This window comes from Sorex fumeus, unplaced genomic scaffold, assembly GCF_029834395.1.
Source record: "Sorex fumeus unplaced genomic scaffold, SorFum_2.1 ptg000037l, whole genome shotgun sequence".
Classification (NCBI taxonomy): Eukaryota; Metazoa; Chordata; class Mammalia; order Eulipotyphla; family Soricidae; genus Sorex; species Sorex fumeus.
In genome coordinates this window covers 57179819-57205331 of record NW_026606094.1, presented here as the reverse complement: position 1 = coordinate 57205331, position 25513 = coordinate 57179819, and the positions used below count along the sequence as shown (strand labels likewise).

Sequence of the window (25513 nt, the reverse complement as noted above, 5' to 3'; positions counted from 1 at the left end):
TCAGAAAATCAAAATCTAGCATAGATTTAGAGTCAAGTTTGACATATTAACCTCAGAACTAGAGAGTCATCAATACATAATATGATAAAACCTACAATATATTTAAGAATTAGAAGGAAATATTCCTTAGTATGAAATCTATCCAATTAATTTATTATCTGGCTGTTTCTAATAGTCTTTTTTTCTTCTTTTTTGTTTTCGGGCCACACCAAGAGGTTCTCAGGGTTTACTCCTTGTTCTGTGCTCAGAGGTCCCTTCTGGTGTGGATCAGAAGACCATATGGGTTTCCAGGGTTTGAACCCACGTTGGCTGCGTGCAAGAAAATGCACTACCTGCTATATTATCGCCCTGGTCCCTTTTTTCTTTGTTTTTCTTTCTAGACTACACCAGGCAATGTTCAAGGGTTATTCTTTAGCTCTATGCTTAGGACTCAAGTACAGGGTTACTGGGGTATCTAGTATTACTGGGGATAGAACACAGAACTTCAACATACAAAGAATGTGCCTAGCCCATTGAGATATTACTCACCCCGTGACATACTGGTTTCATTATTATGATCCTCTTTATTATTCTTTATTAATAATAAAAGTAACTAGCAGCACGCACTGTCTTCCCATTGTTCATACATTTGCTCGAGCGGGCCCAGTACGTCTCCATCGTGAAACTTATTACTGTGTTTGGCATATTGAATACATCGCTGGTAACTTGCCAGGCTTTGCCGTGCGGCAAGATATTCTCGGTAGCTTGCCAGGCTCTCCGAGAGGGGTGGAGAAATCGAACCTGACTCAGCCAGGCCGGCTGTGTGCAAGGCAAACACCCTACTGCTGTGCCATCTCTTCAGCTCTAGTAACTAGTAAACCTAACTATTATTTGGGGTTAATGGGAATCTCCCAGCTGGAGTCTGGGGCCCATGTAGCTCTGTGATCAGGTATTTCTCCCAGGATTACTTAGGGGTCATGTGATGATGGAACCTAACTTGAGCTGGCTGCATGAAAAACCTTCAGTTCTGCAGCCTGTCTCTGACTCTGAAATATATTTTGAAATTCTTTATATATTGCCCTTTAGTAATTTTTCTAAAATGTCAAATTTTTGGAAAAAATCTCAGATTTTATTATTGACATCTATGAATGATAATTTTTTTATCTTTTGTTCCAAATTATTTTTATATTTTCATATTTAATATAAATAAAAACCTCAGGGCTGTTTGTTACAGTAAACTGGAAGACAATATCATAGCAAATGTGAAGTCATTTAAAATTTATTCACAATTACACTCTTGATATTGATTACATCCTCCCTCCCTCCCTCCCTCCCTCCCTTCCTTCCTTCCTTCCTTCCTTCCTTCCTTCCTTCCTTCCTTCCTTATTCCTGGCTCAATGCTAATCCCTTGACTGTGCTTGGCAAACCTGCTAGAGAGTGAATTGTCATAGACTTGAATGCAAAGCAAAGGTTGTTACTCCTGTATTATCTCTCTGCCCCGCTGAATTTGCAAAAAGGAATTGAAACTCAGAAAACAAGAAAGACGTGTAGACCAAAAAACATACTTGGTAGCTCAACTATTAAATAAATGAGAACTAGGTAGATAGCTCAAAGTACACAAATAAATGAGAACTAGGTAGACAGCGCTAGTGTACACGTTTTTCATGCCAGAGCACTGGGTTTGATCCCTTTCACCCTGGAAGCAATCCCCCAAACTACCAGATATAACCCCAAACCCACTAGCTACCAGATATAACCCCAAACTCACCAGCACAACTTTATATGTGATTGCTACAATCATTTCAGGTGATTGATGCTACATCATGAAAATAGGAAGAATGCAAATAAATTTCTTAGTAGCACTGTAGCACTGTCCTCCTGTTGTTCATTGATTTGCTTGAGCAATGTCTCCATTGTGAGACTTGTTACTGTTTTTGGCATATCAAATACACCATGGAGAGCTTACAGAGCTTACTGTATCCATGCAGGCGGGATACTCTCGGTAGCTTGCCGGGCTCTCTGAGAGGGACATAAGAATCGAATCCAGGTCTGCCGCATGCAAGGCAAATGCGCTACCTGCTAAAAAACAAATGTTAGAACAAATAACTGATCAAATTTCTTAGTGAATAAAGATATCATTCTTAAATGGATGACATATTAAAAGTGGTTTAGATTTGGCACAAAGAGACAAAAATAGAAAAAATTTAAAAAATGATGTTAGTAATAGGCTTAAGAATAAATGGGAGGAAGGAGGTAAAAAAACAGCTATTTCAAGTTTCTTGAGGTAAAAACAAATTAGCAAGAGTGAATCAAGGGATTATAGTAGATTGGGTGTGACTAAAATTAGGAGACAGAATATGTGTAAAATAATAAAATAAGAAAACAGATTTTTCAAATGAATTTTCAAGTATAATATGGTGACTTAATTATTATTTATTCAAATGAACAAATGGGGTTTGTTTGGCTTAATTAAGAAAAAAATGCAAAGGTAAAACAAATGCTGGAAAATTAATATGTCTCTTAAAGAAGTATATGAAATGGGAAAGATTTAAAAAAATGAGAATCTAGGATTTTAGAGACTGAGGAAAAATAAAAATGAGCTTATTGTTCTGGATGAGCTCATAGTTATGATATTTTCATAAAAAATATGTAATAGAAATATTTTGATGAAAAGCAGAGGTAGGTAACCATCAAATGTAGTAGTTATTCAGTAAACCCAGAGAATATGAGAATGAGGAAGATGGGTATATTTTTTCTCAATTATTTTAAAATTAAAAAGCTATGTTTAATTTGCTGGTTTTATAAAACAAGTTGTGCATTTGATGTGGTCCAGTGTGGCAGTTTACTGACACCTGTACTATATTGTGGAAAATATATACAAAATAATCTCTGCTATCACTCCATGAAATTTGCTGATTATACTTGAGAGATTCATAGAGAGGAATATATAAATATATGTCTCTCAGAGAGTCTGGCAAGCTACTGAGACTATCCTGCCCGCACGGGCAGAGCCTGGCAAGCTCCCTGTGGCGCATTGGATATGCCCAAAACAGTAACGACAACAGGTCTCATTCCCCTGACCCTGAAAGAGCCTCCAATCATTGGGAAAAGACGAGTAAGAAGAGGCTCTTTAAAATCTCAGGGCTGGGAGGAATAGAAACATTACTGGCACCTGATCAGTGACAGTGATACAGTGATACTTGAGAGATTGAGGCCTTAATCACGGAAAGCGGTTTAAAGCATAGAAGGACACAGGTGTCCCGGTTAACTTAAAGAAGCAGATAATGGAATATGCTCATTGGGTGGAAGAACAAGAAAGGATAACCAGAGCTATGAGAGACACATTACATGATCAGAAACCTAAGGAGTAGTGGCAGAAAATGGTGAAGTCAGATTACTGATTGCATTTGAGCTTGAAGTTCATGTAACACCGAGTAATAGAGGACAAAATAAAGGTTGTGTCTTAGTAAACAATATTTAGAAAAAGTGAAGGATGTTTTGTATTACCACATTTTAATTCTTTATTTATGTTAGTTTAGGTAGTTATAGTAGTGTTGACGTTTATGGTATCTAACACAAAATCCTGATCTCAATATCTGGTGTTCAAGGAATGTACAAGAACTCTTCCTCTAGTTGAAACAAGTTCTAGTTGTTATTGATGCTGCATTTTTAACCATAAATAGACTCTGATTTAAAGAATATCTTGAAGAGGACATTGTATAGCATAGAGTAACAAATAACTCTGCTCCAAGATCTGTCAGGAAGCCATATTAACAAAGTAAGGAATAGGAGTTCCCAGTTGCTCAAAAGGAGAGCTGTCAGAATTCTGTCAGAGAGGTTTCTCAAAGTGGTGATGCTAATCTCAGTCAGAATGACGCCATTCACACAGGACTGAGTGGTCTGTTCTAGACTGGGCTTTCAGTTCCAGTTCGTTAGCTAGTCTTATGGGGCATAGTTTTTGTTTTTTTTTCAGGAAAACAAGGCTTATTTGCTTTAAAACAGCAAAAATTACTTCCAGAAGACAAGGACAAACAATTAGAGCAATAGAAAGTGCTTATTATAGCAAAGATTCTATTAAATTTTGTTTGTTTGTTTGTGGGTCACAACTGGGTGGGCTTGCTCTATGTTCTGTTGCTAAGTCATCACTCCTGAAGTTGCTGGGGGGAACCACTTCTGGTTCAGCAATCAAACCCAGTTAGCTGCATGCAAGGCAAGCACATTGTTGAATTAGGTATGTCCATTCAAGACTCTCATGAGTTAGACGATGGAGAAAGAACACAACTACATGCTGAGTGGTTTCCAAACCTTTCTTCATTGCTTTGCAGTTTTTATTTGACTTTCTTTACTATCCCTGACTGTTTTGCTTTCCTGTTCATGTACTGATGTTCTTTCAAATGTCAAAGGTTATTTGCTCTTGGATTTTAGACTAATGTAGAAAAATTATATTAATCATTGTTTCAAACAGTATAGCAGAAGTTACCATGCATCTCCACAGGGTAGAATAAAGCGTAGAAATGTAGGAGTGCTTGTCAAGCCTAGTGAGTTTTTATTTTATTCAAAAAAAGTCAGTTTTTCTCCCACAAATTTTGCCCCCTGATGTTGCTAGTGAGGTTATTATGAATGCCAAATTCATGCCATTAAGCACTCAAGATGATTTCTTCCTTTTAATCTAGGTAAAGTGTATGAAATTTTTTAACTATGAATTTAATGGGTCTCACAAGCAAATCACTAATTGGACAAAAAAAAATCTAAATCATGCTAATGCTGCTCTGACAACCAGAAATCAAGTGCACTGAAATTTGGTCTCATTAAAATAATAAAAATATATTAGAATTGTACAATTGTAAAAAAGTTATGTTGGCAACTTTTATTTAAAAAGTATTTTTATCTAACCCTGTCAACACTGTAGACAGTTAAATTAGTCCTACTGACAGGCCTAATTTTCTCTATAGTTGGGATTTATGGGAATTTCTCAACCAAAATATATATCTTTATGAACATTACATTAATCGCTTCATTATATTTATGGAAATTTAAGATTCATATCACTTAAGAGTAATTTGGTTTTAATAACACAATTTCTTAGAGTGAAAAATAATCTTTTTGATGCATCACTGGCAATTTCCGGATCCACTAGCAGATTATTGACCCAGGGCCTAAGGTTGAGCTTTGATATTTGAACTGAGGGAATCAAAATTGCAGGGATTATTTCGTTCTAGTTAGCAGTGTCACATATTAAATAATTAAAGAAAAATATGTAGAAAATACAAAGAAAAAGTATGATTTGAAATAAAATATTTATTAAATCATCACTCCTTGCATATGACTGTTAATAGAATGGACAGTAAAATTTAAACACATCTTTTCTTACACCAATAGTTAGTTTATCTCATGCAAAAAAAGATATTAGAGAATGTATCTTTTCTTATATATATATAGTTACATATCCATATATACACAAGAAAGGTTTGTTCCTCAGTTCTATCTGTATGAAATATAGATCATTGGGAGAACACTATGCATCTCTGTGGATTCAAATGTCCAATATTCTTTTCACACCATGTTCCTGTGTAACCAATAATTAGTTTATTTATTTATTTTTTGGGTCACACCTGGCAATGTACAGGGGTTACTCCTGGCTCTGCACTCAGGAGTTACTCCTGGCGGTGCTCAGGGGAACCATATGGTATGCTGGGAATCGAACCCGGGTCAGCCGCATGCAAGGCAAACGCCCTACACCCTTAGTTTATAGAATGTGAAAATTATTATTGACTAAAAACAATTCTTCAGAAAATGCTTTGGGGATAATGCTATTGTTTCTTAAACATTTGTTATTTCTCAGAACACAATTTTTCTTTCAAGTATTAGGGATGATGAACATATTTTATATGCGCTATTAATTTCTTATAACTTTATGGAAGCAATTATGATACAATTTTTCTTATGATACATTTATAAGATTTTTGGGAGACAATTTACTTCAAATTTGTTGGATATAGACTCAAAACTCTCTGTATTTCTTTTTGTTTTTCCCAATAATAAAGTGACAGAACAGAGTAAGATCCAGTTACTTTACCTTATTTATACAGCTGTACTTTATTGAATGAAAGCTTGAGTTACACAGTTTGTGATAGGAAGTAAATGCTTTTTAAAACAACTGATGAGACAGGTCTTTAACCTCTACCTTTGTGGAATTTTTGTTCCACAACTTAGCTTCTGTGGGGGTTTAACTACTGTTATAAGGCAGTAGCTTCAGTAGATAATATTTGTGAGTTAAACTTCATCTGATAAACTATTTCGTGTGAATTTATAATATGAATTATTATAAAAGGGTGAGTTTTTAAGACAAATCCTGAGCTGAAGAGATGGTACCAGAGATAAGGTGCTTGCCTTGAGTACTGCTGACTCTGGTTTGATCCGCAGCATATTTAGCATACACAAAAATTCTAGGAGCTGTCCTTATTCTAAACATATATGATTGTATAGATATAATGACTCTATAAAAATGCTTGATGAAAATAATCAACTTGCATTTTCTTTTTCATTATGACGACAATGAGTAATTATCTGGGACAATTTTTTAAATAATATAATGTTTTGGTAAAGTATGAAAGAGTTTTATTTGTTTATAAAATATAGAATACCCTGACCACTTCATGTTTGTAAACAAAAAGTTACACCTTAAGTGTTAGGAAAATTGGCAATGATTTTCCATAGAACAGTTGCAATAATTTCTACAAATTTTCAGAGTTCTTTAAAAATTATCAGAAACACTACTCCAATTCCTCCAATAGGGTTTCTAGAGTCTCTTCTGCCCACCCCTCCATCTCTCAAGTCCTAACTTTATTGATCACGTCTCAGGGTCTATTTGCATTGTGGATTGTCTAATCTCTTTCATTGTTTTGATATGCTCCTCATATGAGTGAGATAATCTGGTATTTATCTTTTGTTTTCTGAAATTTAATTTGGCAAGATACCAATTCCATTGAGGTTGGAGCAATCTGCAAAAATATTATAGTTTCTTAGAGTTGAATATTCCATTGTTTCTGTGTATGTATGTGTGTACATATATATATATACACATGTTCATGTGCATATATACACAAAATTCTTTATCCATTCATCTGTTGTTGGTTACTTTGCTATTATAAATAATGCTTGTTGAACATAGAACATAAATCTTTTCAGGTTAATGATTTTGGTATTGGTGTAGAGCTCTGTAAATATGCTTGAGCGGGCCCAGTAACGTCTCCATTGTGAGACTTCTTGTTACTGTGTTTGGCATATTGAATACTCTTGGTAGCTTGTCAGGCTCTCCAAGAGGGGCAGAGGAATCGAACCTGGCTTGACCAGGCTGGTTGTGTGCAAAGCAAATGCCCTACCACTGTGCTATTGCTCCAGCCCTTTTTTTAGTCATTTAGTCATCGCTCCAGCAATTTTTTAGTCATAAAAATAAGAAGGATTATTAATACTAATTAGAATTCTATATTCTTTTTTTTTTGCGTTTTGGGTCACACCCAGCAATGCACAGGGATTACACCTGGCTCTGCGCTCAGGAATTACCCCTGGCGGTGCTCAGGGGACCATATGGGATGCTGGGAATTGAACCCGGGTTGGCCACGTGCAAGGCAAACGCCCTACCTGCTATGCTATTGCTCCAGCCCCAGAATTCTATATTCTTAAATTTGTGTTTATGACCATACTATATCTCACTTTTTATTAGTAATATCTGTGTACATGGATATAGTTGTCAACTCTTGAGAATACTTTTGATAAAGTTTAGAGCATAAATGATGAGCTCAAAATAGTGGGTGCTTATTATGCTTATTACGCTTGTACATAGCCCTTTGTAATATAAACACATCATTATTTTTTGAAATGGATATGCAAGACTTTTACATTATGTCTTTGCCTAATAATAAATATGTCTATAGATTTAGCAACTTGGATAGTGTTGCAGTTTGTATTTATAACTATATACATTTGGCTTTCTTTCTAAGGGATAATTTCTGCAAGTGGGAAAAATTTCTCTAGGGCTTATAAGACAATTCTCTTTTAAGGTGAAAGATCATTGGAGAATTTACTAATAAGTGCTTGACTTTGTTTATTGGGAGAAGAGTGCTAATAGCAAAGTGTAGAAAAGGGTCTCTGTTGGTACAACTGTAAACTGATTAATAATTTATAAAACACACTATGACGATTTCTGAAATTATTCAAAAGAAAAATATCTGAGCTTGTAATTTTACTCCCAGTTATTAACTATCAAACACAAAAATATTCACTAAATAAGATTCATGCACTTCTATATTCATTGAGGTGCTATTTTAGCAAATATCTGAAAACAATCCAGGAGCTCAAGGACAGAAGACTGGATAAAGAGCTTTGGTGAATATATACATAACCGAATGTTGTTCATTATAAGAAAAGATAAGACCTTGCATTTTGCTGCAATATGGATGAACTGAAGGGTGTCACACTAAGTAAAAGTTATCTGAATTAGAAATACAGATAATGAATGATTTCAGTCATAAGCAGTACTTAAAGCAACAAAGCAGGAGATAGACAATGCCTGGTAATAACAAACCCTTAGGTCAGAGCAGTAGTACAGTGAGTAGAACACTTGCCTTACACATGGACAACCCAGGTTCAATCCCCCACACCACATATGGTCTCTCAAGCTTACCAGGAGTGATCCCTGAGCAGTTCTTGATGCGGTCAAGAAAAAAAATGAAGAAATAAAAATAAAAATAAACCCTTAGGTTCATGATCTCAGCTGAGGCTACCTTAGTGGGGAGAGAAGAGGGGAATGTTCCTTTGGACAGTGACAGAAATACTGACACTTGGGTGTTCGGTGTAGTATGGAAACAGTGTACCTGTAAAACTTATAATAAACATTTATTAGAGTAATTAATTTGAGCTCAAAATTATGAAAAAGATAGTTTTTAGTTATGGATATCATAAAATGCTATTTCATTCCAAAATATAAGCACCAATTTGTTCTCTTATAGAGTTCTTCTTTAAAACTAAGTAATCATATGCTGAAAAATTATTAGTATCCATAATCTACATTGCTATAACATTACCACTTAGGTTTATGATCTGTCATATTATAATGTCTTCAAAGTATAATAAAGTTATTTTACTAAAATAATTTTATTTGCCAGAGCATCACTGCTTAAATCATACATGGCATTTACACTGGCTATGCTACAATTGTTTTTGTTTATAATTTTTACCCTCCCTGCTTCTGAAAGTGGTTTGAAGCATCTTATTTTATTTAAAATATCTTGATTGGCTTTTAAAAGTGGTCCAGATATTTATTCTTCATTTTATAGAGCAGCATGCATAATAAAAAATAGACATTTTATTTTTGCATCTTTACTTATAACTCATTTCAAATTATGCCTTTTACAGAGGTTAATATTATGTGGGCTGGACACCAAACACATCACAGTTCTGAAGATTATAACTTATCAACAGCGCTGAGGCAATCTGTAATACAAGTCTATACTTCCTGGGTAAGTTGTAAGAAATTGAACATGTGATGATATAATCCATTTTAAAAAGTGTCTACTGTTTTTATTTCCTCAGAGTAAACTAAGATGTCTTATTAAAATACTTCTAACTTTTTGCTCTTCTGTAAAGCTACACAGTAAAAATATTTCTCTTTCCTTTGTACAACCAGACACACATGAATTAAATGATATTTTCCAATGTTAGTATTATATTTTATTCAAAAGACTTACTTTGAGGTATAAAGTAAGATGAAAACATGGCCATTTTGTATTTAATATCATTAAGAGAAAATAATGTATAGTTTCTTCTGTTCAAATATATGCAAATATTTCATTAGAAACTCAGAACAGAAGACTTATAAAAAGCAGTTCTTGTATCCTGAACTCCAAATAATGTATACTTAAATCCTTTGGACTGTGTTTACATATTATATTAGCTAATATAATGCTTAATAAAAAGCTTGGTTCTAAAATATTTTCACAGAAGGACATGTCAAGACCAAAGAACAAAAGATTTTTCTTCTAGTTCTAAGGGGTTCCCTTATTCACTGGGAATACATGTTCCACTTTTTCACATTTTATCTTCTGAATTCTCTAAACTATACTGTGCTGTAAAAGGACATGGAGATGGTAAACTAGAAAGTCAGATTTTTTTGTTTGTGTTTTGGGCCACACCCAGCTGTGCTCAGGGTTTCCTCTTGGCTCTTCACATAGGAATTACTGCTGGTGGACTTGAGGGACCATATGGGGTGTCATAGATAGAACCCAGGTGAGCTGTGTGCAAGGCTAGCATTTTAATCTGCAGTGCTATTACTCCCACCCTAAAAGACAAATTTTATTTAGTGTAAGTGCATTTATCAGTAAGATCATCACTATCCCTAAATGTAATATCTGACATTTTCATGGCTGCCTGGTTCTTCCTATTTGTTGAGTACTCTACATTTATTGAGATCTTAGTACTTTTATGAGACTTCAAAGTTTTAATTTAACATTAAGACACAGGAACTATTTATCTTAGCAGCTTTGAAGTACAGGAACTAATATCTTTATTCTTTAAATGATAGAACTGAGTGCATTGTACAGTAACAAAATTAGGAAAGTGAGAAATAAAATTTACCTCCTTCCAACTGACTGCATGGTTCCCTACTTAACCTCTACATTAATTACAACCTCGGCTATGTGACTGTCATTGTTCATTTCTGTCTCATTAGGCTACAAAAAATAAGCCTCTATTAAGCTATTGTCAGAGAACCAAAACATATAGATTGATTTTTACATTATGTAATATAATTTATGTATAATTATAAATAATGTATCATTTATTCTGTATATGCCCTAATTTTGATTCTGAAATTTTGGATGAATACATTTGGAATTGCCTAATTTAAGACTGACTTTGAGTTTCAGTGTATGGAGAGGGTCCAATAAGCCTCAGATAAGGAAAAAATCTATAAATACTACCTCTTAAGAAATAGCTGCATTCATGCAAAGTTTGTATTGTGTACAAAGTAATGGAAAAATAATTATCTCAATACTATATATATGCTCCTGACAATATTTTATTTTGCATGGGGATATCTAAAAACTCCAGTAGTTGCAACTCATGAAAAAATTCTACCAGAAACAATGTAGATATATTTAAAATTTCCCCCAGGACATAAATAGTGATTAATTGATAATTATTAAAATTTATTTAACTGAGCATCATAAATTTCAAATCAATAAGAAATCTTGGCGATGATACTTAAATAATTGGTTTTACAAGATGTACTATGATTCTCAGATGAACCCACTACATCATAGATCTTGAGTAGAAACATCTGATTTCCAATTTATGACTATCTTTATCTTGTTTTCTGTGTCTTTTCACCTACTAAATCATGCAAAGTTATAGAATAATAAAAATCTAAGAGAAATAAATGTTAATACTTATTTATTATATGCATAAATTCCTTCATATAATTTTCCAAGGACACTGAAAATATGATGAATAAGAAATTAATCCTGGGAATATATCCCCAAATGCTAATATTTTTAGAATGGAAGGAGGACGTGGGAGTAGGAGATTCTATACTATGAGAATGAAAGGCAAGGCTTTTAAATCAGTCTGAGTCCTTGTAGGTCTGCTAAAAAATAACTAAGGTTGTTTAAGGATCTGAGATAGGTGCTTTAAGCCTTAAAACTGGAACATTTGTCAAGTCTACCTCTTCTTTTTCTTATAATTGTTTGTAAGATTCTCTTCAGCATAGCTAGTTTAGGCATGTAACTTGGTAGTTGCCAAGACAACACTGTTTTTGAACAAATAATAAATGACTCATATTTTTGCAGTGAATATTGATTTGAAAAATGAAAAGAAAAGCTATTTTCTGAGTGCTTTTCTTCATGATTGCTAAGGCAAGTAGTGTGGCAGAGTGACATTAAAAGTAAAAATAAAGATTTAACTTGCAAAAATTCCTAAGCAGACATTTTTGCACTTTTAGCCAGCTTCAAGCTCTGACTTAATATTATTCACCATAAAACTTTTGATTCATGTATGACATACCATTTTAACTAAGACTTATTTACTCTATTATACAATATATGAATCTGCATGTTATATTCCTCAAATGTGGCGCTTTTTGCTATTTTGTGTGATATTTTACTTCTATATACAACGTGTAGGGTGTTTGCCTTGCACGTGGCAGACCCAGATTCGATTCCTCCATCCCTCTCAGAGAGCTCGGCAAGCTACTGAGAGTATCCCGCCTACATGGCAGAGCCTGGCAACCTCCCCATGACGTATTCAATATACCAAAAACAGTAACAACAAGTCTCACAATGAAGACGTCACAGGTGCCCACTTGAGCAAATCGATGAACAATGGGAGGACAGTGCTATTTTACTTGCATAAAAGACATACTTTAGCATCTTATTTGGCTAAACAAAGAAAATCCAAATGATTTTCACTTTGACAATTTTGGGGACCGAAAATGGCATGATTTATTTTATAGTAGTCATTGAAGAGTTAATTTACCCTGAGGAACGCATATTATTAACCTCCTTCCTCATGAACTACTTAGCACAGGCTAAGTACTTATCATGTATTTCTCATATAATTCCTGATTTTATTGAACTATTTATTTTAATTATGTTAGCTTTTTTATGATGTATGCATTATTCAGTAAGCTTTGGTATTTGGGGAGTCTGGGAGCATTCAGTATTTTCCATATCAGTAATTGCAATTGCTTCTTCACTTTCTACCTTATGAGACTATGGAAGTTTGTATCAAGATTCTTTGCTTTCTTACACACAAGGAACCTATAATACAATTTGACAGACTTTTCATTTTGCAAATAAAAAAAGTTTTTTAATAGATATTGTTATATATAATGTAATATAAAATAGGATTAAATTTTATTTTCTCCATCTTATAAAGATCCTCAGTACTATGGTTTTATATGCAAGATATAAATAAAGAAGATTAAAGAATGTGGTACATTAAGTTTTATAGTATCCAATGGCCAGAATATGGAAACATTTAAAAAATAAAACGAATATATAATGAATTTTTTGCAGTTTTGGAGTTATAACAAAAGTATATAATAAATGAAATTAATTACTACTGTCATAGATAAATTATTGAATGCCAATAATTGAGGATAAATAATTGTGCCAGATATTTTAAAGAGTTTCCATTATGAAAGATAAAATTGTCTTGTAGTGGTGAAATTAATGCTGTGTATACATATGATTATTTTATTGATATAGAATTGAAATTTATATAAGGTATGGAAGTTAAATTTGTGAAAATTACTTTAAAAATAATTTAAAAGTAATTCAAATATTATATCTTGCTACTGCTTACCATCACTAAGAAGATAAAACTTAATATCCCTTTTACTTTGCCATTCCATTTTTGCTGGATTCTCTTCTTAGTAAATTTCTTGTAGGCCCTCCCGTTGTTCATCGATTTCCTCGAGCGGGCCCAGTAACATCTCCATTGGAGACTTTGTTGTTACTGTGTTTGGCATATGGGATATAGCACGAGTGGCTTGCCAGGCTCTGCCATGTGGGCGAGATACTCTTGGTAGCTTGCTGGGCTCTCCGAGAGGGGCGGAGGAATCGAACTCGGGTCAGTCATGTTGGCAGCGTGCAAGGCAAACACCCTACCGCTGTGCTATGGGAAAGGAAAAACAGACTGAGTAGGCTGGGATGATAACTTCAGAGTGGAGAATTTTTAATATAGCAGTAATGTCTTATTGGTAGTGTGTACCATTTGATACAAGTTGTGACTATGACAAGTTGTGACTATTTGATACAAGTTGTGATCTTCTTTTCACAATCTCAATCTCCAAAATCCATAACACCAGTCTAATTGTGAGACAAGGCATGTATCATGCTCAGATTAAGGGGTAGTACAAAAAATAACTCATTAATAACTCCTAGAAAGTGTAAAGGTTTTGAAACTCAAGGAACATTTGACAAACTCAGAAGAGGAATTAATGAAATATAAAGACTAAAGCAATGTGTCTTAGAGTGGATCTTAAAAGAAAAAGTACATAGGGAAGCCAGTGAAATCTAAATACTTTTTATATTTTAGTTAGGCTTTTTAGTAGTAATGCTAGGTTGTTTTCCATTTTTTGACAATGTAGCATACTAGTAGCAACAATAGAAACTAGGTGGAGGAAACTATACTATTTTGCAGTTCTGTAGCAATTATAAAACTTAATAATATATGTATGGGTTTGTTTGGGGGGGTGGAGATGGGATCCAGAGATATTGTATAGCGTGTAAGGCAATTCCTTGCATGTGGCCATCCTAGGTTTAATACTCGAGACCTCCCAAGATTGATTCCTGAGGAAAGAGCCAGGCATCTAGAAGCCCTGAGAACCTCCTGGTATGGCTCCAAAACAACACAACCATAGAAAAGTATATGGGAAGGGGAGGTATAAAGTTTCTTACGTGCAGCCAGTCCAATTCAATTCCCGTATGACATGGTCCCCTAAGCACCACTGGGTCTCACACTAGATGACCCCAGTACTGCTGGGTTGATATGGGTAGTCTCTTGACTTTAGAAACTGAGACGCAACAATCCTCAGGAAATCAAATTGAGTGTTTTGTCAACTCACTTATCCACTTTTTATTTGGTCTCAAATTTCCAGGTGGGTTTCCTGGGCCTCCTGAGCACTGCTTGAGAATCCACATGCCCTACCAAAGAGTGTATCTGGAATAAGAGACTAGTATTCTTTCATTGTTCACCAGTTCATTGCTTAGTAATATATTTATAAATAATAAAAGTTACCTGCTTCTGATGACAATTGAGATTTTTCATGATTTTAGGCTATAAATTAAAGCTTGGCAAATGATGTATTTAAGATGCATCATTGTTACTAAACATTATGAAAATGATAATTGAGAAAAAACTATTCGAAAAATTTACAATTAAGATGAAAATACTCAGAACTGTTTTCAAAATATCTGGTCTTTGGGAAATAATACCTACAAAATTCAGATGTAAAATGGAAATCAGATATTGTTTTATTCTACTTCATTGTTTAGTGACCCATTTGACTAAATGTCTTCTTAAAATATAAATCCAGTTTGGGGAATCAATATTGCTAGGCAAACACAAGCGATTGTGTTTATTAGTTAATTGTAATAATTCTGTTGCTTAAATATAAATTGTAAAAGTTTTTTTCCAAGTAAGGATATTTTTGTTAAGAAACATGGAACTTGGGGGTATGGTGCCATCAGTAGGTCAATCTGTACCTGTGAGGCGAGTGCATCAGAAGCCTAATGGTGCCTTCAGACTTCTAGATTCCCCAAAATTGCTGCTGTGCTTTTAACGAGACCCCAACAACTTGTAGCTAAGTTTACTAAGAAAGTAAACAGCCAAAAATTAGGTATGTGGGAGACACACCCACAAAACACCTCCAGCTCAGCTATATTATTGGAGGCAAGACCTCTCAGGTTCCTGATCAAATTGCTTAACGGCCATAATTTCAGAGACTCAGGAACAAATCTCTGAACCCAGCAGGTTTTGGCAGAAATCCCTCCAGATTTAATTGTTAAAATTTCAGAATTCCAAAATTGTGTGGCCATTACTGCGGCCACGTGACATATGTTATTCATAAATTAGCAATAGAAAACAGATTGTCTACAGTTGCCTTTTCAGCAGATCTGAGTGTTGAGGTAAAATCCCAAATAATAATTGTATGTCTGGTGTTGAAATAGTGAATGTGATCAAAATCGACAGAGAGTAATATGGAAATCATCTGCCCCACAGGTAGGGAGAGGGTATAGGATAGGGGGTATACTGGGGTTTTTGGTGGTGGAAAATGGGCACTGGTGAAGGGACGGGTGTTTCATCATTGTATAAGGAAGACTTAGACCAGAAAGTTTTGTAACTGCTCTCATGATGATTCAATAAATAAATTTATAAAAAGAAAAAAAAGGAACCTAAAAATGGTTATTAATATGCACCATATTATAATCCTTTATTAATTTAAATAAAGAAATTAATAAATTTCTTTAATTACGTATTCGATATGCCAAACACAGTAACAGTTGTAACAATGGAAACGTTACTGGGTCCGCTTGAGCAAATCGATGAACAGTGACAGTGATTAATTTAAAAAAGATTAAGAAACATCAATCCTTAAACAAAGCCATGAAACAAATTTAAATAATAGCACAGCGGGTAGGGCGTTTGCCTTGCACGCAGCCAACATGGCCGACCCGAGTTCGATTCCTCCGCCCCTCTCGGAGAGCCCGGCAAGCTACCGAGAGTATTTGATATGCCAGACACAGTAACAACAAAGTCTCCAATGGAGACGTTACTGGGTCCGCTCGAGCAAATCGCGGGAGGGCCTTTACTTTACTTTATCCTTGTAAATTTTTAATAAATATTTTATATAAATATTATAAATATTTTTTTGTAATTTAATTTTATTAGCAAGAATGCTGGGATTAATATAGATTTTAGATGATATCTAGGTATTAAATATGTACACTTAGTTGTTTCTGGGAAACATACCAACTTTTTCAATATTAACAAAATGACATACTTTACATGATATTTTAATTAGAAAACATTGAATATGAAAAGAAATCCAATGAATGTAATACCAACATGCCAGCAACTTTAGCAACATGCAGAAAATTTATGTTGCTAAGTCAAAAGTGGAAATAAAGTATACAGAATAAGGTGTTTTTACAGTCATTTATAATCAAAATGTTGAATGGTAGCAGTAGTATGTTTGTTGAAAAATCACATTTACACATGTAAATTTTTTTAATCTTTCAGATATTCTATATACCGCTGGCCCTCTTCATACCACCATCTGTATATGCTGTTCATATTCAGTTCAATCTCCTCTATCAATTTTGGATACACACAGAGGTAAATATGTATATTTTTAAGCTTTACGCCTAAATAGACTAAAGCAATGTCCTGGAAATCCACTAGAAGCTGATTTATTGTGTAAGAAAAATCTTTGTCTGCCTTCTTTAAGGAGAACCATCTGTTCATTTTTATTTCTCTTTCTGAATATATATTGCAAAGGTTATAAGACGAAATGAGGCCAGTTGGTCTCAATTAAATAGAACAATTTTTGAACTATTAAGTACCAAAACATTTTAATATTATATTTAATAAATATCTTCCTGTATTACACTTATTAAATTTTTTGCCAAAAGTTGTTGAAAAAATTTTAATTTAAGAGTATAAATATGTGTCATATATTTATAAGTGCATCTCTATATTTACAAATATTTATATTTTATAAAAATATTTTATAATATAATTATTGTATAATAAACTATGCTCCTTTGTAAATATCTATACTATCATACTTTTAAATTTATAGATAATATATATTTCCATGGTACTTCTTTGAAAAAGATTAATGGTTAAAGTAATTATCAAAGCATTTTATTCCAAGGCATGACTTAATTTTTGAAGTTTGCATATTATTAAATACTCTTAGATAAATTGCTGTTTTTTAAACCCCAAAACAATTAACTGATATAATTTCCTAGGCTTTCTGTGGTATCTCAAATTGTCAGTCTTGAATATTTGCAGATAGATCATTAAGCAGCTGATTGGTTTATGAACTATTGCACTGATCTGGTTGTTAAATATCAAAACTCACAGTCCTGAAAAATTCTTACTTATACACCTGAGAACCCTTTCAAACATTTGGCATTTATTGGAACTCTTTTGAAGTTCTGTGGGAAGTACATTTGACAGGTGCTACAAGTGGTGGGTCAATACTGCAAATCCCAGCTGTTTCAGTTGCCAGATCTTGATGCCACAATGCTCATTATTTCATTAATCTGCAATATTTCATGCTACTGATTCACTTGGAGTAAAAATACTGCTAGCATGACTTTGGACGTATGTGACATTTTTTGAAGGTCTGTCAAGAAATAGTATTGCATTTTATGGTAGTTAACATATATCAAACAGTCAGTACTACAAGCGTCTGAAAGAGTTGTTGAGGCCAGTTCTACTTTTAGAGGTCAAAGATCAAATTTGTTTAAATCAGTGAAGGGATGATGATTTACAGAGGGGCGGGGGCAAAGAAGAATTACATTTTTATAGCAGTTCTGCTACAGATTATGAGTCATGTTGTGTTTGTAGAACAATGGTGCTGAAGTACCTTCTGCCTATTACCAGTTTCCTCTGAGAGATCCACAAACCTGGGCTTCTATCTCCGGACGTAAAGGGAAATTAAGGGAAAACCAAAAATGAGAAATTCCTTTCAAGCTTTTACCCTTTGCTTTGGTTCATTTTCAACTCAAAAGCAATGCCTTAGAACTTCTTGCGTATGATGTACTTCATACTTTAGAAATAGTTGTATATCTACTATTTCTGAAGCATTAAGTTCTTAACTTGTGTAGCTTAACTGCTAAGCAAGAAGCAAAAATATATCTTTTTTTGATGGGTTTGGATGTTATTTTTTTTCTTTTGGAATTCAACCAATACTTTGTATATTCCTGATATCAACCCCTTGTCAGATGTGTATTGGGAAATATCCTTTCCCATTCTGTAGACTGTCTTTATATTTTGGTCAATGTTTCTTATGAAACATTCTTATGAAACATTCTGCACTTGTTTGTTCATTGCACTACTGTTTACAGTAGTTAGAATCTGGAACAAACCTGAGTGCCCAAGAACAGATGACTGGTCAAAGAAACTTTGGTACATCTACACAATGGTGTACTATGTAGCTATTATAAAAAATGAAGTCATGAAATTTTACAAACAAGTAGTACTACATGGAAAGTATCATGCTAAGTGAAATGAGTCAGAAAGAAAGGGACAGACAGAAAGATTGCATTCATCTGGTGCACATAAAATAACAAAATAGGAGCTAACACTCAAGAATAGTCGAGATAAGTACCAGGAGGTTTACTCCATGGCTTAGAGGCCAGCCACACATGCTAGGGAAAAAGGCAGCTCAGATAGAGAAGGGAGCACCAAATAAAGGGTGTTGGTAGGGTCCTCCCAGGATGGGAGATGCATGCTGAAAGTAGACTATAGACTGAACATGATTGTCACTCAATGCCTCCTTTGCAAACCACAGCATTCAAAAAGAGAGAGAGAACAAAAGGGAATGCCCCGCCACAAGGCAGGGTGGGAATGGGGGGATGGGGGTTGGGAGGAATACTGGGATCCGTGGTGGTGGAAAATGGGCACTGGTGTAGGGATGGGTACTTAATCATTGTATAATTGAAACCCAAGAACAAAAATTTGTAAGTCTACAACTGTACCTCATGGTATTTTACTAATAAAAATGTTTTAAAAAATATATCTTTAGCTGTGAAAACGGATTTTAAGGTTTTTTAAACAGGGATGTATTTACTTAACTTCATTATTATAGTCATTTCTTTACAGACAATAATGATTCAGGAAGAAGAATAAAAGAATTTATAACAGTGATTGATGCTAAAAAAAAAGTCAACTTTGAAACAAACAACTAGACTGAGTATGAGATAGTATTTTATTTTTACTATTTCCTTGTCCTGCTTTTTATAAGTTAGAGATTAATTGAGGGTGATTCAGAAGTCTAGAAACAAACAAAACACAACACACACACACACACACACACACACCAAAATACATAATAAAAAGGCTTTCAATCTAGAAAGCTTTTCATAAAAAGACTAAAATATGAGTTCATTTAAGCTGCTTATGCACTATTTAATTTAGAAATGAGGTTAGGATCTTTGTTAAGAAATAATGATATGCAAGTCACAGCTTTAAGTCTTAAGTAACAGAGAGCCAAAGAGTTCCTGGTATGCATCTGAAAGGAAGTTTTATTCTCATAAGTTGTGTCTCTTTGTATTCAACCACAAAATCCTTGCTCACCAGAAGCCAAATCTAAGGATAATGTCCTGTAGTTTCTAAAAGTAGAAAAGAATTCATATATTTCAAGCAATTCAAATATGTTAAGATGAAGGAAATAATAGCATGTTTTTAAAGGGTTGAGGATGCTACACAGAGGTTAATGTGCATGCCTTCAGTTCACCCAAATGTATTACTATGGTGTGGTCCAGATGGTCCCTAGTATTAGAGGGTCTGAGCAGCACCAAATTGTCAGGCCCTGGTATTGAACTATCTGGCTTTGAATCTTGATGTGAATTTGCCAGTAATACTTCCCTTAAAAGAGGAGAGGGAAAAAAACAACAATTTTAACTGATCATGTATGAGAGAAAAAAATTCTGTAATATATATATAAGAAAATATGTGTAATTATTTTCATTGTACCCCAAATCTGGAAACAAATGTGCCCAATCAGAGATGAGTAGATGAAGAAATCTGAGTATATATATAAAGAATGCATTACTACTCAGCTATGAGAAAACATAGTCTTGCTATTTGCTCTAAAATGGATGATATTTTATACTCAATTCTCTTCCACAATTGATTGCTATAATTTTGTGGGAAATATTAATGAAACATAAAATACTTTATAGTACTCTAAAACTATTTTTTATGTAGAATTAAAGAAGAATGATAAACTAATTTTAAGATCCTATTGGCAACATAACATTGACACTTTTTGTTTTTTAATTTTTTTAGTGAAACACCATGAGGTATAGTTGTAGACTTATACATTTTTGTGCTTGGGTTTCAATTGTGCAATGATCAAGTACCCATCCTTACACCAGTGCCCATTTTTCACCACCATGGATCTCAGTGTCCCTCCTGCTCCCCGTCCAGCCCACTCCCGTCCCACCTCTGTAGCAGGGCATTTGTTCTCTCTCTCCTTTTGGATGCTGTGGTTTACAAAAGAGGCATTGAGTGGCAATCATGTTTGGTCTATAGTCTACTTTCAGCATGCATCTCCCATCCTGGGAGGATCCTACCAACCCCCTTTAATTGGTTCTCCCTTCTCTATCTGAGCTGCCTTATCCCCTAGCATATGCGGCTGGCCTCCAAGCCATGGAGTGAACCTCCTAGTACTTACCTTGACTATTCTTGGGTGTTAGTTCCTATTTTGTTTCTTTATGTTCCCCAGGTAAATGCAGTCTTTTTATGTCTGTCCCTTTCTTTCTAACTCATTTCGCTTAGCGTGATACTTTCCATGTAGTACCACTTGTATGTAAATTTCATGACTTCATCTTTTCTAAGAGCTACATAGTACTCCATTGTGTAGATGTACCAAAGTTTCTTTGACCAGTCATCTGTTCTCCGCCACTCAGATTTTTTCCAAATTCTGGCTATTGTAAACAATGCTGCAATGAACAAACAAGTGCAGATGTTACTTTGACTATACTTTTTTGCCTCTCTGGGATATATTTCCAGGAGTGGTATTGCTGGGGCAAATGGGAGCTCAATTTCTAATTTTTGGAGAATCGTCCACACTGTTTTCCAAAAGGGCTGAACCAGTTGGCATTCCCACCAGCAGTGAAGGAGGATCCCTTTCTCACCACATTCATGCCAGCACAGGTTGCTTTTATTCTTTTGGTTGTGGGGCAGTCTTTAGTCCATTTTGATCTTAATTTTGTATCTGGTGTTAGGCAGAGATCTGAGCCCATTTTTTTGCATGTAGCTGTCCAGTTTTGCCACCACAATTTGTGAAAGAGGCTTTCCTTACTCCACTTCACATTTCTTACTCATTTATCTAAGGTTAGATGATAATATGTTTTAGGGGAGATGTTTTGTTGGTCTGCAGCTCTACCTCTGTTCCAGCACAATGCTGTTTTAATTATCATTGCTTGTAGTATAGCTTGAAGTTGGGGAGGTTGGTTTCTCCTATTTTCTTTTTCCCAAGAATTGCTTTAGCTATTCGTGGGGGCTTATTTTTCCATATGAAATTCAGGAGTGCTCCATTTCTTTGAAGAATGTCATGGGTATCGTTATAGGGATCACATTGAATTTGTACAATGCTTTGGGAAGTATTGCCTTTTTGACAATGTTAATTCTCCCAATCCATGAGCAAAACAAAAAAGAAAAGAAAAGAAAAGAAAAGAAAATCTTTCCATTTTCTCTTGTCCTCTTTTATTTCCTGAAGTAGCATTTTGTAGTTTTCTTTGTACAGGTCCTTTACTTCCTTAGTTAAGCTGATTCCTAGGTACTTGATTTTCTGGGGCACGATTGTGAATAGAATTGTTTTTTTCATATCACTTTCTCCTCTCTCACTCTTTGCATATAGGAAAACCACAGACTTTTGGGTATTGATTTTATAGCCTGCAACTTTACTATACAAGTCTATTGTTTCTAGGGGTTTCTTGGTAGAGGTTATAGGGTTCTCTAAGTATAGTATCATGTCATCTGAGAATAGTGAGAGCTTGATTTCTTCCTTTTCTAAATGAATGTCCATAGTATCTTTTTCTTGCCTAACTGCTATCGCAACTTCCAGTACTATATTGAACAGCAGTGGAGAGAGAGGGCATCCTTGTCTCGTCCTTGATCTTAGAGGGAAGGCTCTCAATTTTTCCCCATTGAGGAGGAGGTTTGCTGTAGGCTTGTGCTGTAGGCTTTAACTATATTGAGGAAAGTCCCCTCTATACTCATTTTGGCAAGCGTTTTCATCATAAATGGATGCTGGATCTTATCAGATGCTTCCTCTGCATCTATTGATATGATCATGTGCTTTTTATAATTTCTTTTGTCGATATGATGGATTATGTTGATTGATTTCCAAATGTTAAACCATCCTTGCATCTCTGGGATGAATCCTACTTGGTCATGGTGTATGATCTTTTTGATGAGTCGTTAGGTTCTATTTGCTAATATTCTAAAACTCTTTTTAAGCATTATTTTCTAAGTCTTTGAATAAATTTTGTTCTGTATGAAATTAATTTGTTTTCCTCTCTGTGTTATTATTTACATATACTTTATTTTAAATATAAAATATTGGGAGCAAGTTTGGCCTTAAACATTATCTCAGTACCTTTCCTCTCTGTAATCTTAGAAATCCCAATATTTATTGTCAGACACAAACAAACACTGTCCTCCCATTGTTCATCAATTTGCTCGAGCGGGTGAGATACTCTTGGGCTCTCTCAAAGGAGTGGAGGAATCAAACCTGGCTCGGCCGAGTTGCTGCGTGCAAGGCAAACAGTCTACTGCTGTTCTGGGTTTGATTCTTCCACCCCTCTTGGAGAACCCGGCAAGCTACTGAGAGTATCTTGCCTGCACAGCGAAGCCTGGCAAGCTACCCATGATGTACTTAATATGCCAAACACAGTAACAACAAGACTCATGGTGGAGATGTTACTGGGCTCACTCGAGCAAATCAATGAACAACGGGAGGACAGTGGACAGTGCAGATGGTGTTTTTGTCTTCAAATTTATAATTTTTTTTGCTTGTTATTTTCATTCAAGTTTACTATTATTTTACTCCCAATAAATATATATCTCTCATTTGATTTTATTGGTTAAGTTTTAGAATTTCCACTTATTTAAAACAGCTTTTTGTCTGTAAATATCATTATTTATTAGTAATATTTTTTCTTTAAGTCTTAATTATAGTATAGTGTTAAGTTGACAAAAATTAAAAGAGATAAAATGCTTTTATCCCTTATCTCAGAATTGCTTTCATTGTCTTATGTGATTCATACAAATTTTAGCAATGATTCTTTTATGTCTTTGGGATTTTGATCCTAATATGATTGAATCTATATGATGATTTCTATGGTCAATTTTATAATGTTAATTCAGACAATCTCTGCACATAGGATATAATTCCATCTCATTAGGATATAATTCCATCTTGTTGTTCAGCCACGTATTTTCTTGACAGTGAATTATAGTTTTTTTAAATTTTTATTTATTTATTTATTTTATTAATGAAGCATCATGAGGTACAGTTGTAGATTTACAAATCTTTGTGCTTGGGTTTCGGTCATACAATGATCAAATACCCATCCCTCCACCAGTGCCCATTTCCCCCCACCCCCCCTCCCACCCTGTCTCTGTGGCAGGGCATTCCCCTTTGTTCTCTCTCTCCTTTTGGGTGCTGTGGTCTGCAAAAGAGGCATTGAGTGGCAATCATGTTCAGTCCATAGTCTACTTTCAACATGCATTTCCCCTCCTGGAGGATCCTCCAAACACCCTTTATTTGGTGTTCCCTTCTCTATCTGAACTGCCCTTTCCCCTAGAATACCCGGCTGGCCTCCAAGCTATGGAGTAATCCTCCCGGTGTTGATCTCAGCTATTCTTAGGTATTGATCTCATATTTTGTTGCTTTATATCCCCCAGATGAATGCAATTTTTCTATGTCTATCCCTCTCTTTCTGACTCATTTCGCTTAGCATGATACTTTCCATATTGTACCACTTGTATGTAAATTTCATGACTTCATCTTTTCTAAGAGCTACATAGTACTCCATTGTGTAGATGTACCAAAGTTTCTTTAACCAGTCATCTGTTCTTGGGCACTCAGGTTTCTTCCAGTTTCTGGCTATTGTAAAGAGTGCTGCAATGAACAAACAAGTGCAGATGTCACTTCGACAGTGAATTATAGTTTTTAATATGAAAATCTGTCATCTCATTGATTAAGCTTACAGCAGGGCTACTTATCGCTTTTGATGCTATTATACACTGGAAAAGTTCCCTTTCTTTTCTTCTACACATTGCTTGATACACATTTTCATACATTCATTGTGTTGTCTGCAATTTTTTACATGGTTTATTTTGGTTATATTACTACTGGAGTCTTTAGAAATTTCTACATTTAATATGTCATCTACAAATAGTGATAATTTTACTATTTTCTAATTTGTATTCATTTGATTTTTTTCCCTTCCTGCCTAATTTATGATTAATCTAAAGGTGAAATTTTTAGTCTTTTATCGTTGAGTGTGATGTCAGATAGAAGGTAGTTCTAGATTACCTTTGCCTTTGACCTTTGTTATCAATGTTCTTTCAATCCTTATTTTAATGAACAATTTTATCATGGATTAATTTTAGGTCTTTTTGAATGCAAGCTTTCTTCTCATCTGTTATTATTATTATATGATTTCTTTTTGTTGTTGTTGATATAGGATGTTATATTAATTGATAAGTATGCTAGGAATCATCCTGAAACTATTGAAATGAATGATACCTATTAATGGAAGATTATTTGTGTATTAATTTTTTGTTGGGGCCTCTGAAGCAAAGTCTCATATTAATTATTTTGTTGGGGCCTCTCAAGCAATGTCCCATACACATAGTGGTCACAACTGGTAGTGGTCCACCAACTGACTCAAGTGATTTAATATTAGGACCTGTTCAATGTGGTGCTATTTCAGTCCAGCATATTCTGGGGGCATTAGGGGCATCTTAGAGGTGTTAGGGGAATCCAGGATAATCCCTGGAAATGCTGGGGATTTTAATATGTTTGGAAAGGGCAGCATGTGTTAGTTCTGAGGATAAAACTAGAGTGTCTCAGCATGTAAAGCACATACTCCCGAGATATTGCCTGATCCTGTATAATCTTTCCATATGCTGCGGAATTTTGAGGATGTTCAAATATATATTTATCAGATGTACTTGTTCATGGATTAAACATGTTTTAGCTGCATGCAAGGCAAGCACCTTA

General features: G+C 34.6%; 1 protein-coding gene across 1 annotated transcript in view; it reads left to right on the top strand.

Annotated features, from left to right (window-relative positions):
* The window catches only part of AGMO (alkylglycerol monooxygenase), a 322553-nt gene that overhangs the window by 96623 nt on the left and 200417 nt on the right, over positions 1-25513 (top strand). The window contains exons 4-5 of the mRNA XM_056118323.1: positions 9394-9497; positions 16780-16875. Coding sequence (XP_055974298.1) covers positions 9394-9497; positions 16780-16875 — 200 coding nt within the window. The remainder of the gene's footprint in view (positions 1-9393; positions 9498-16779; positions 16876-25513) is intronic.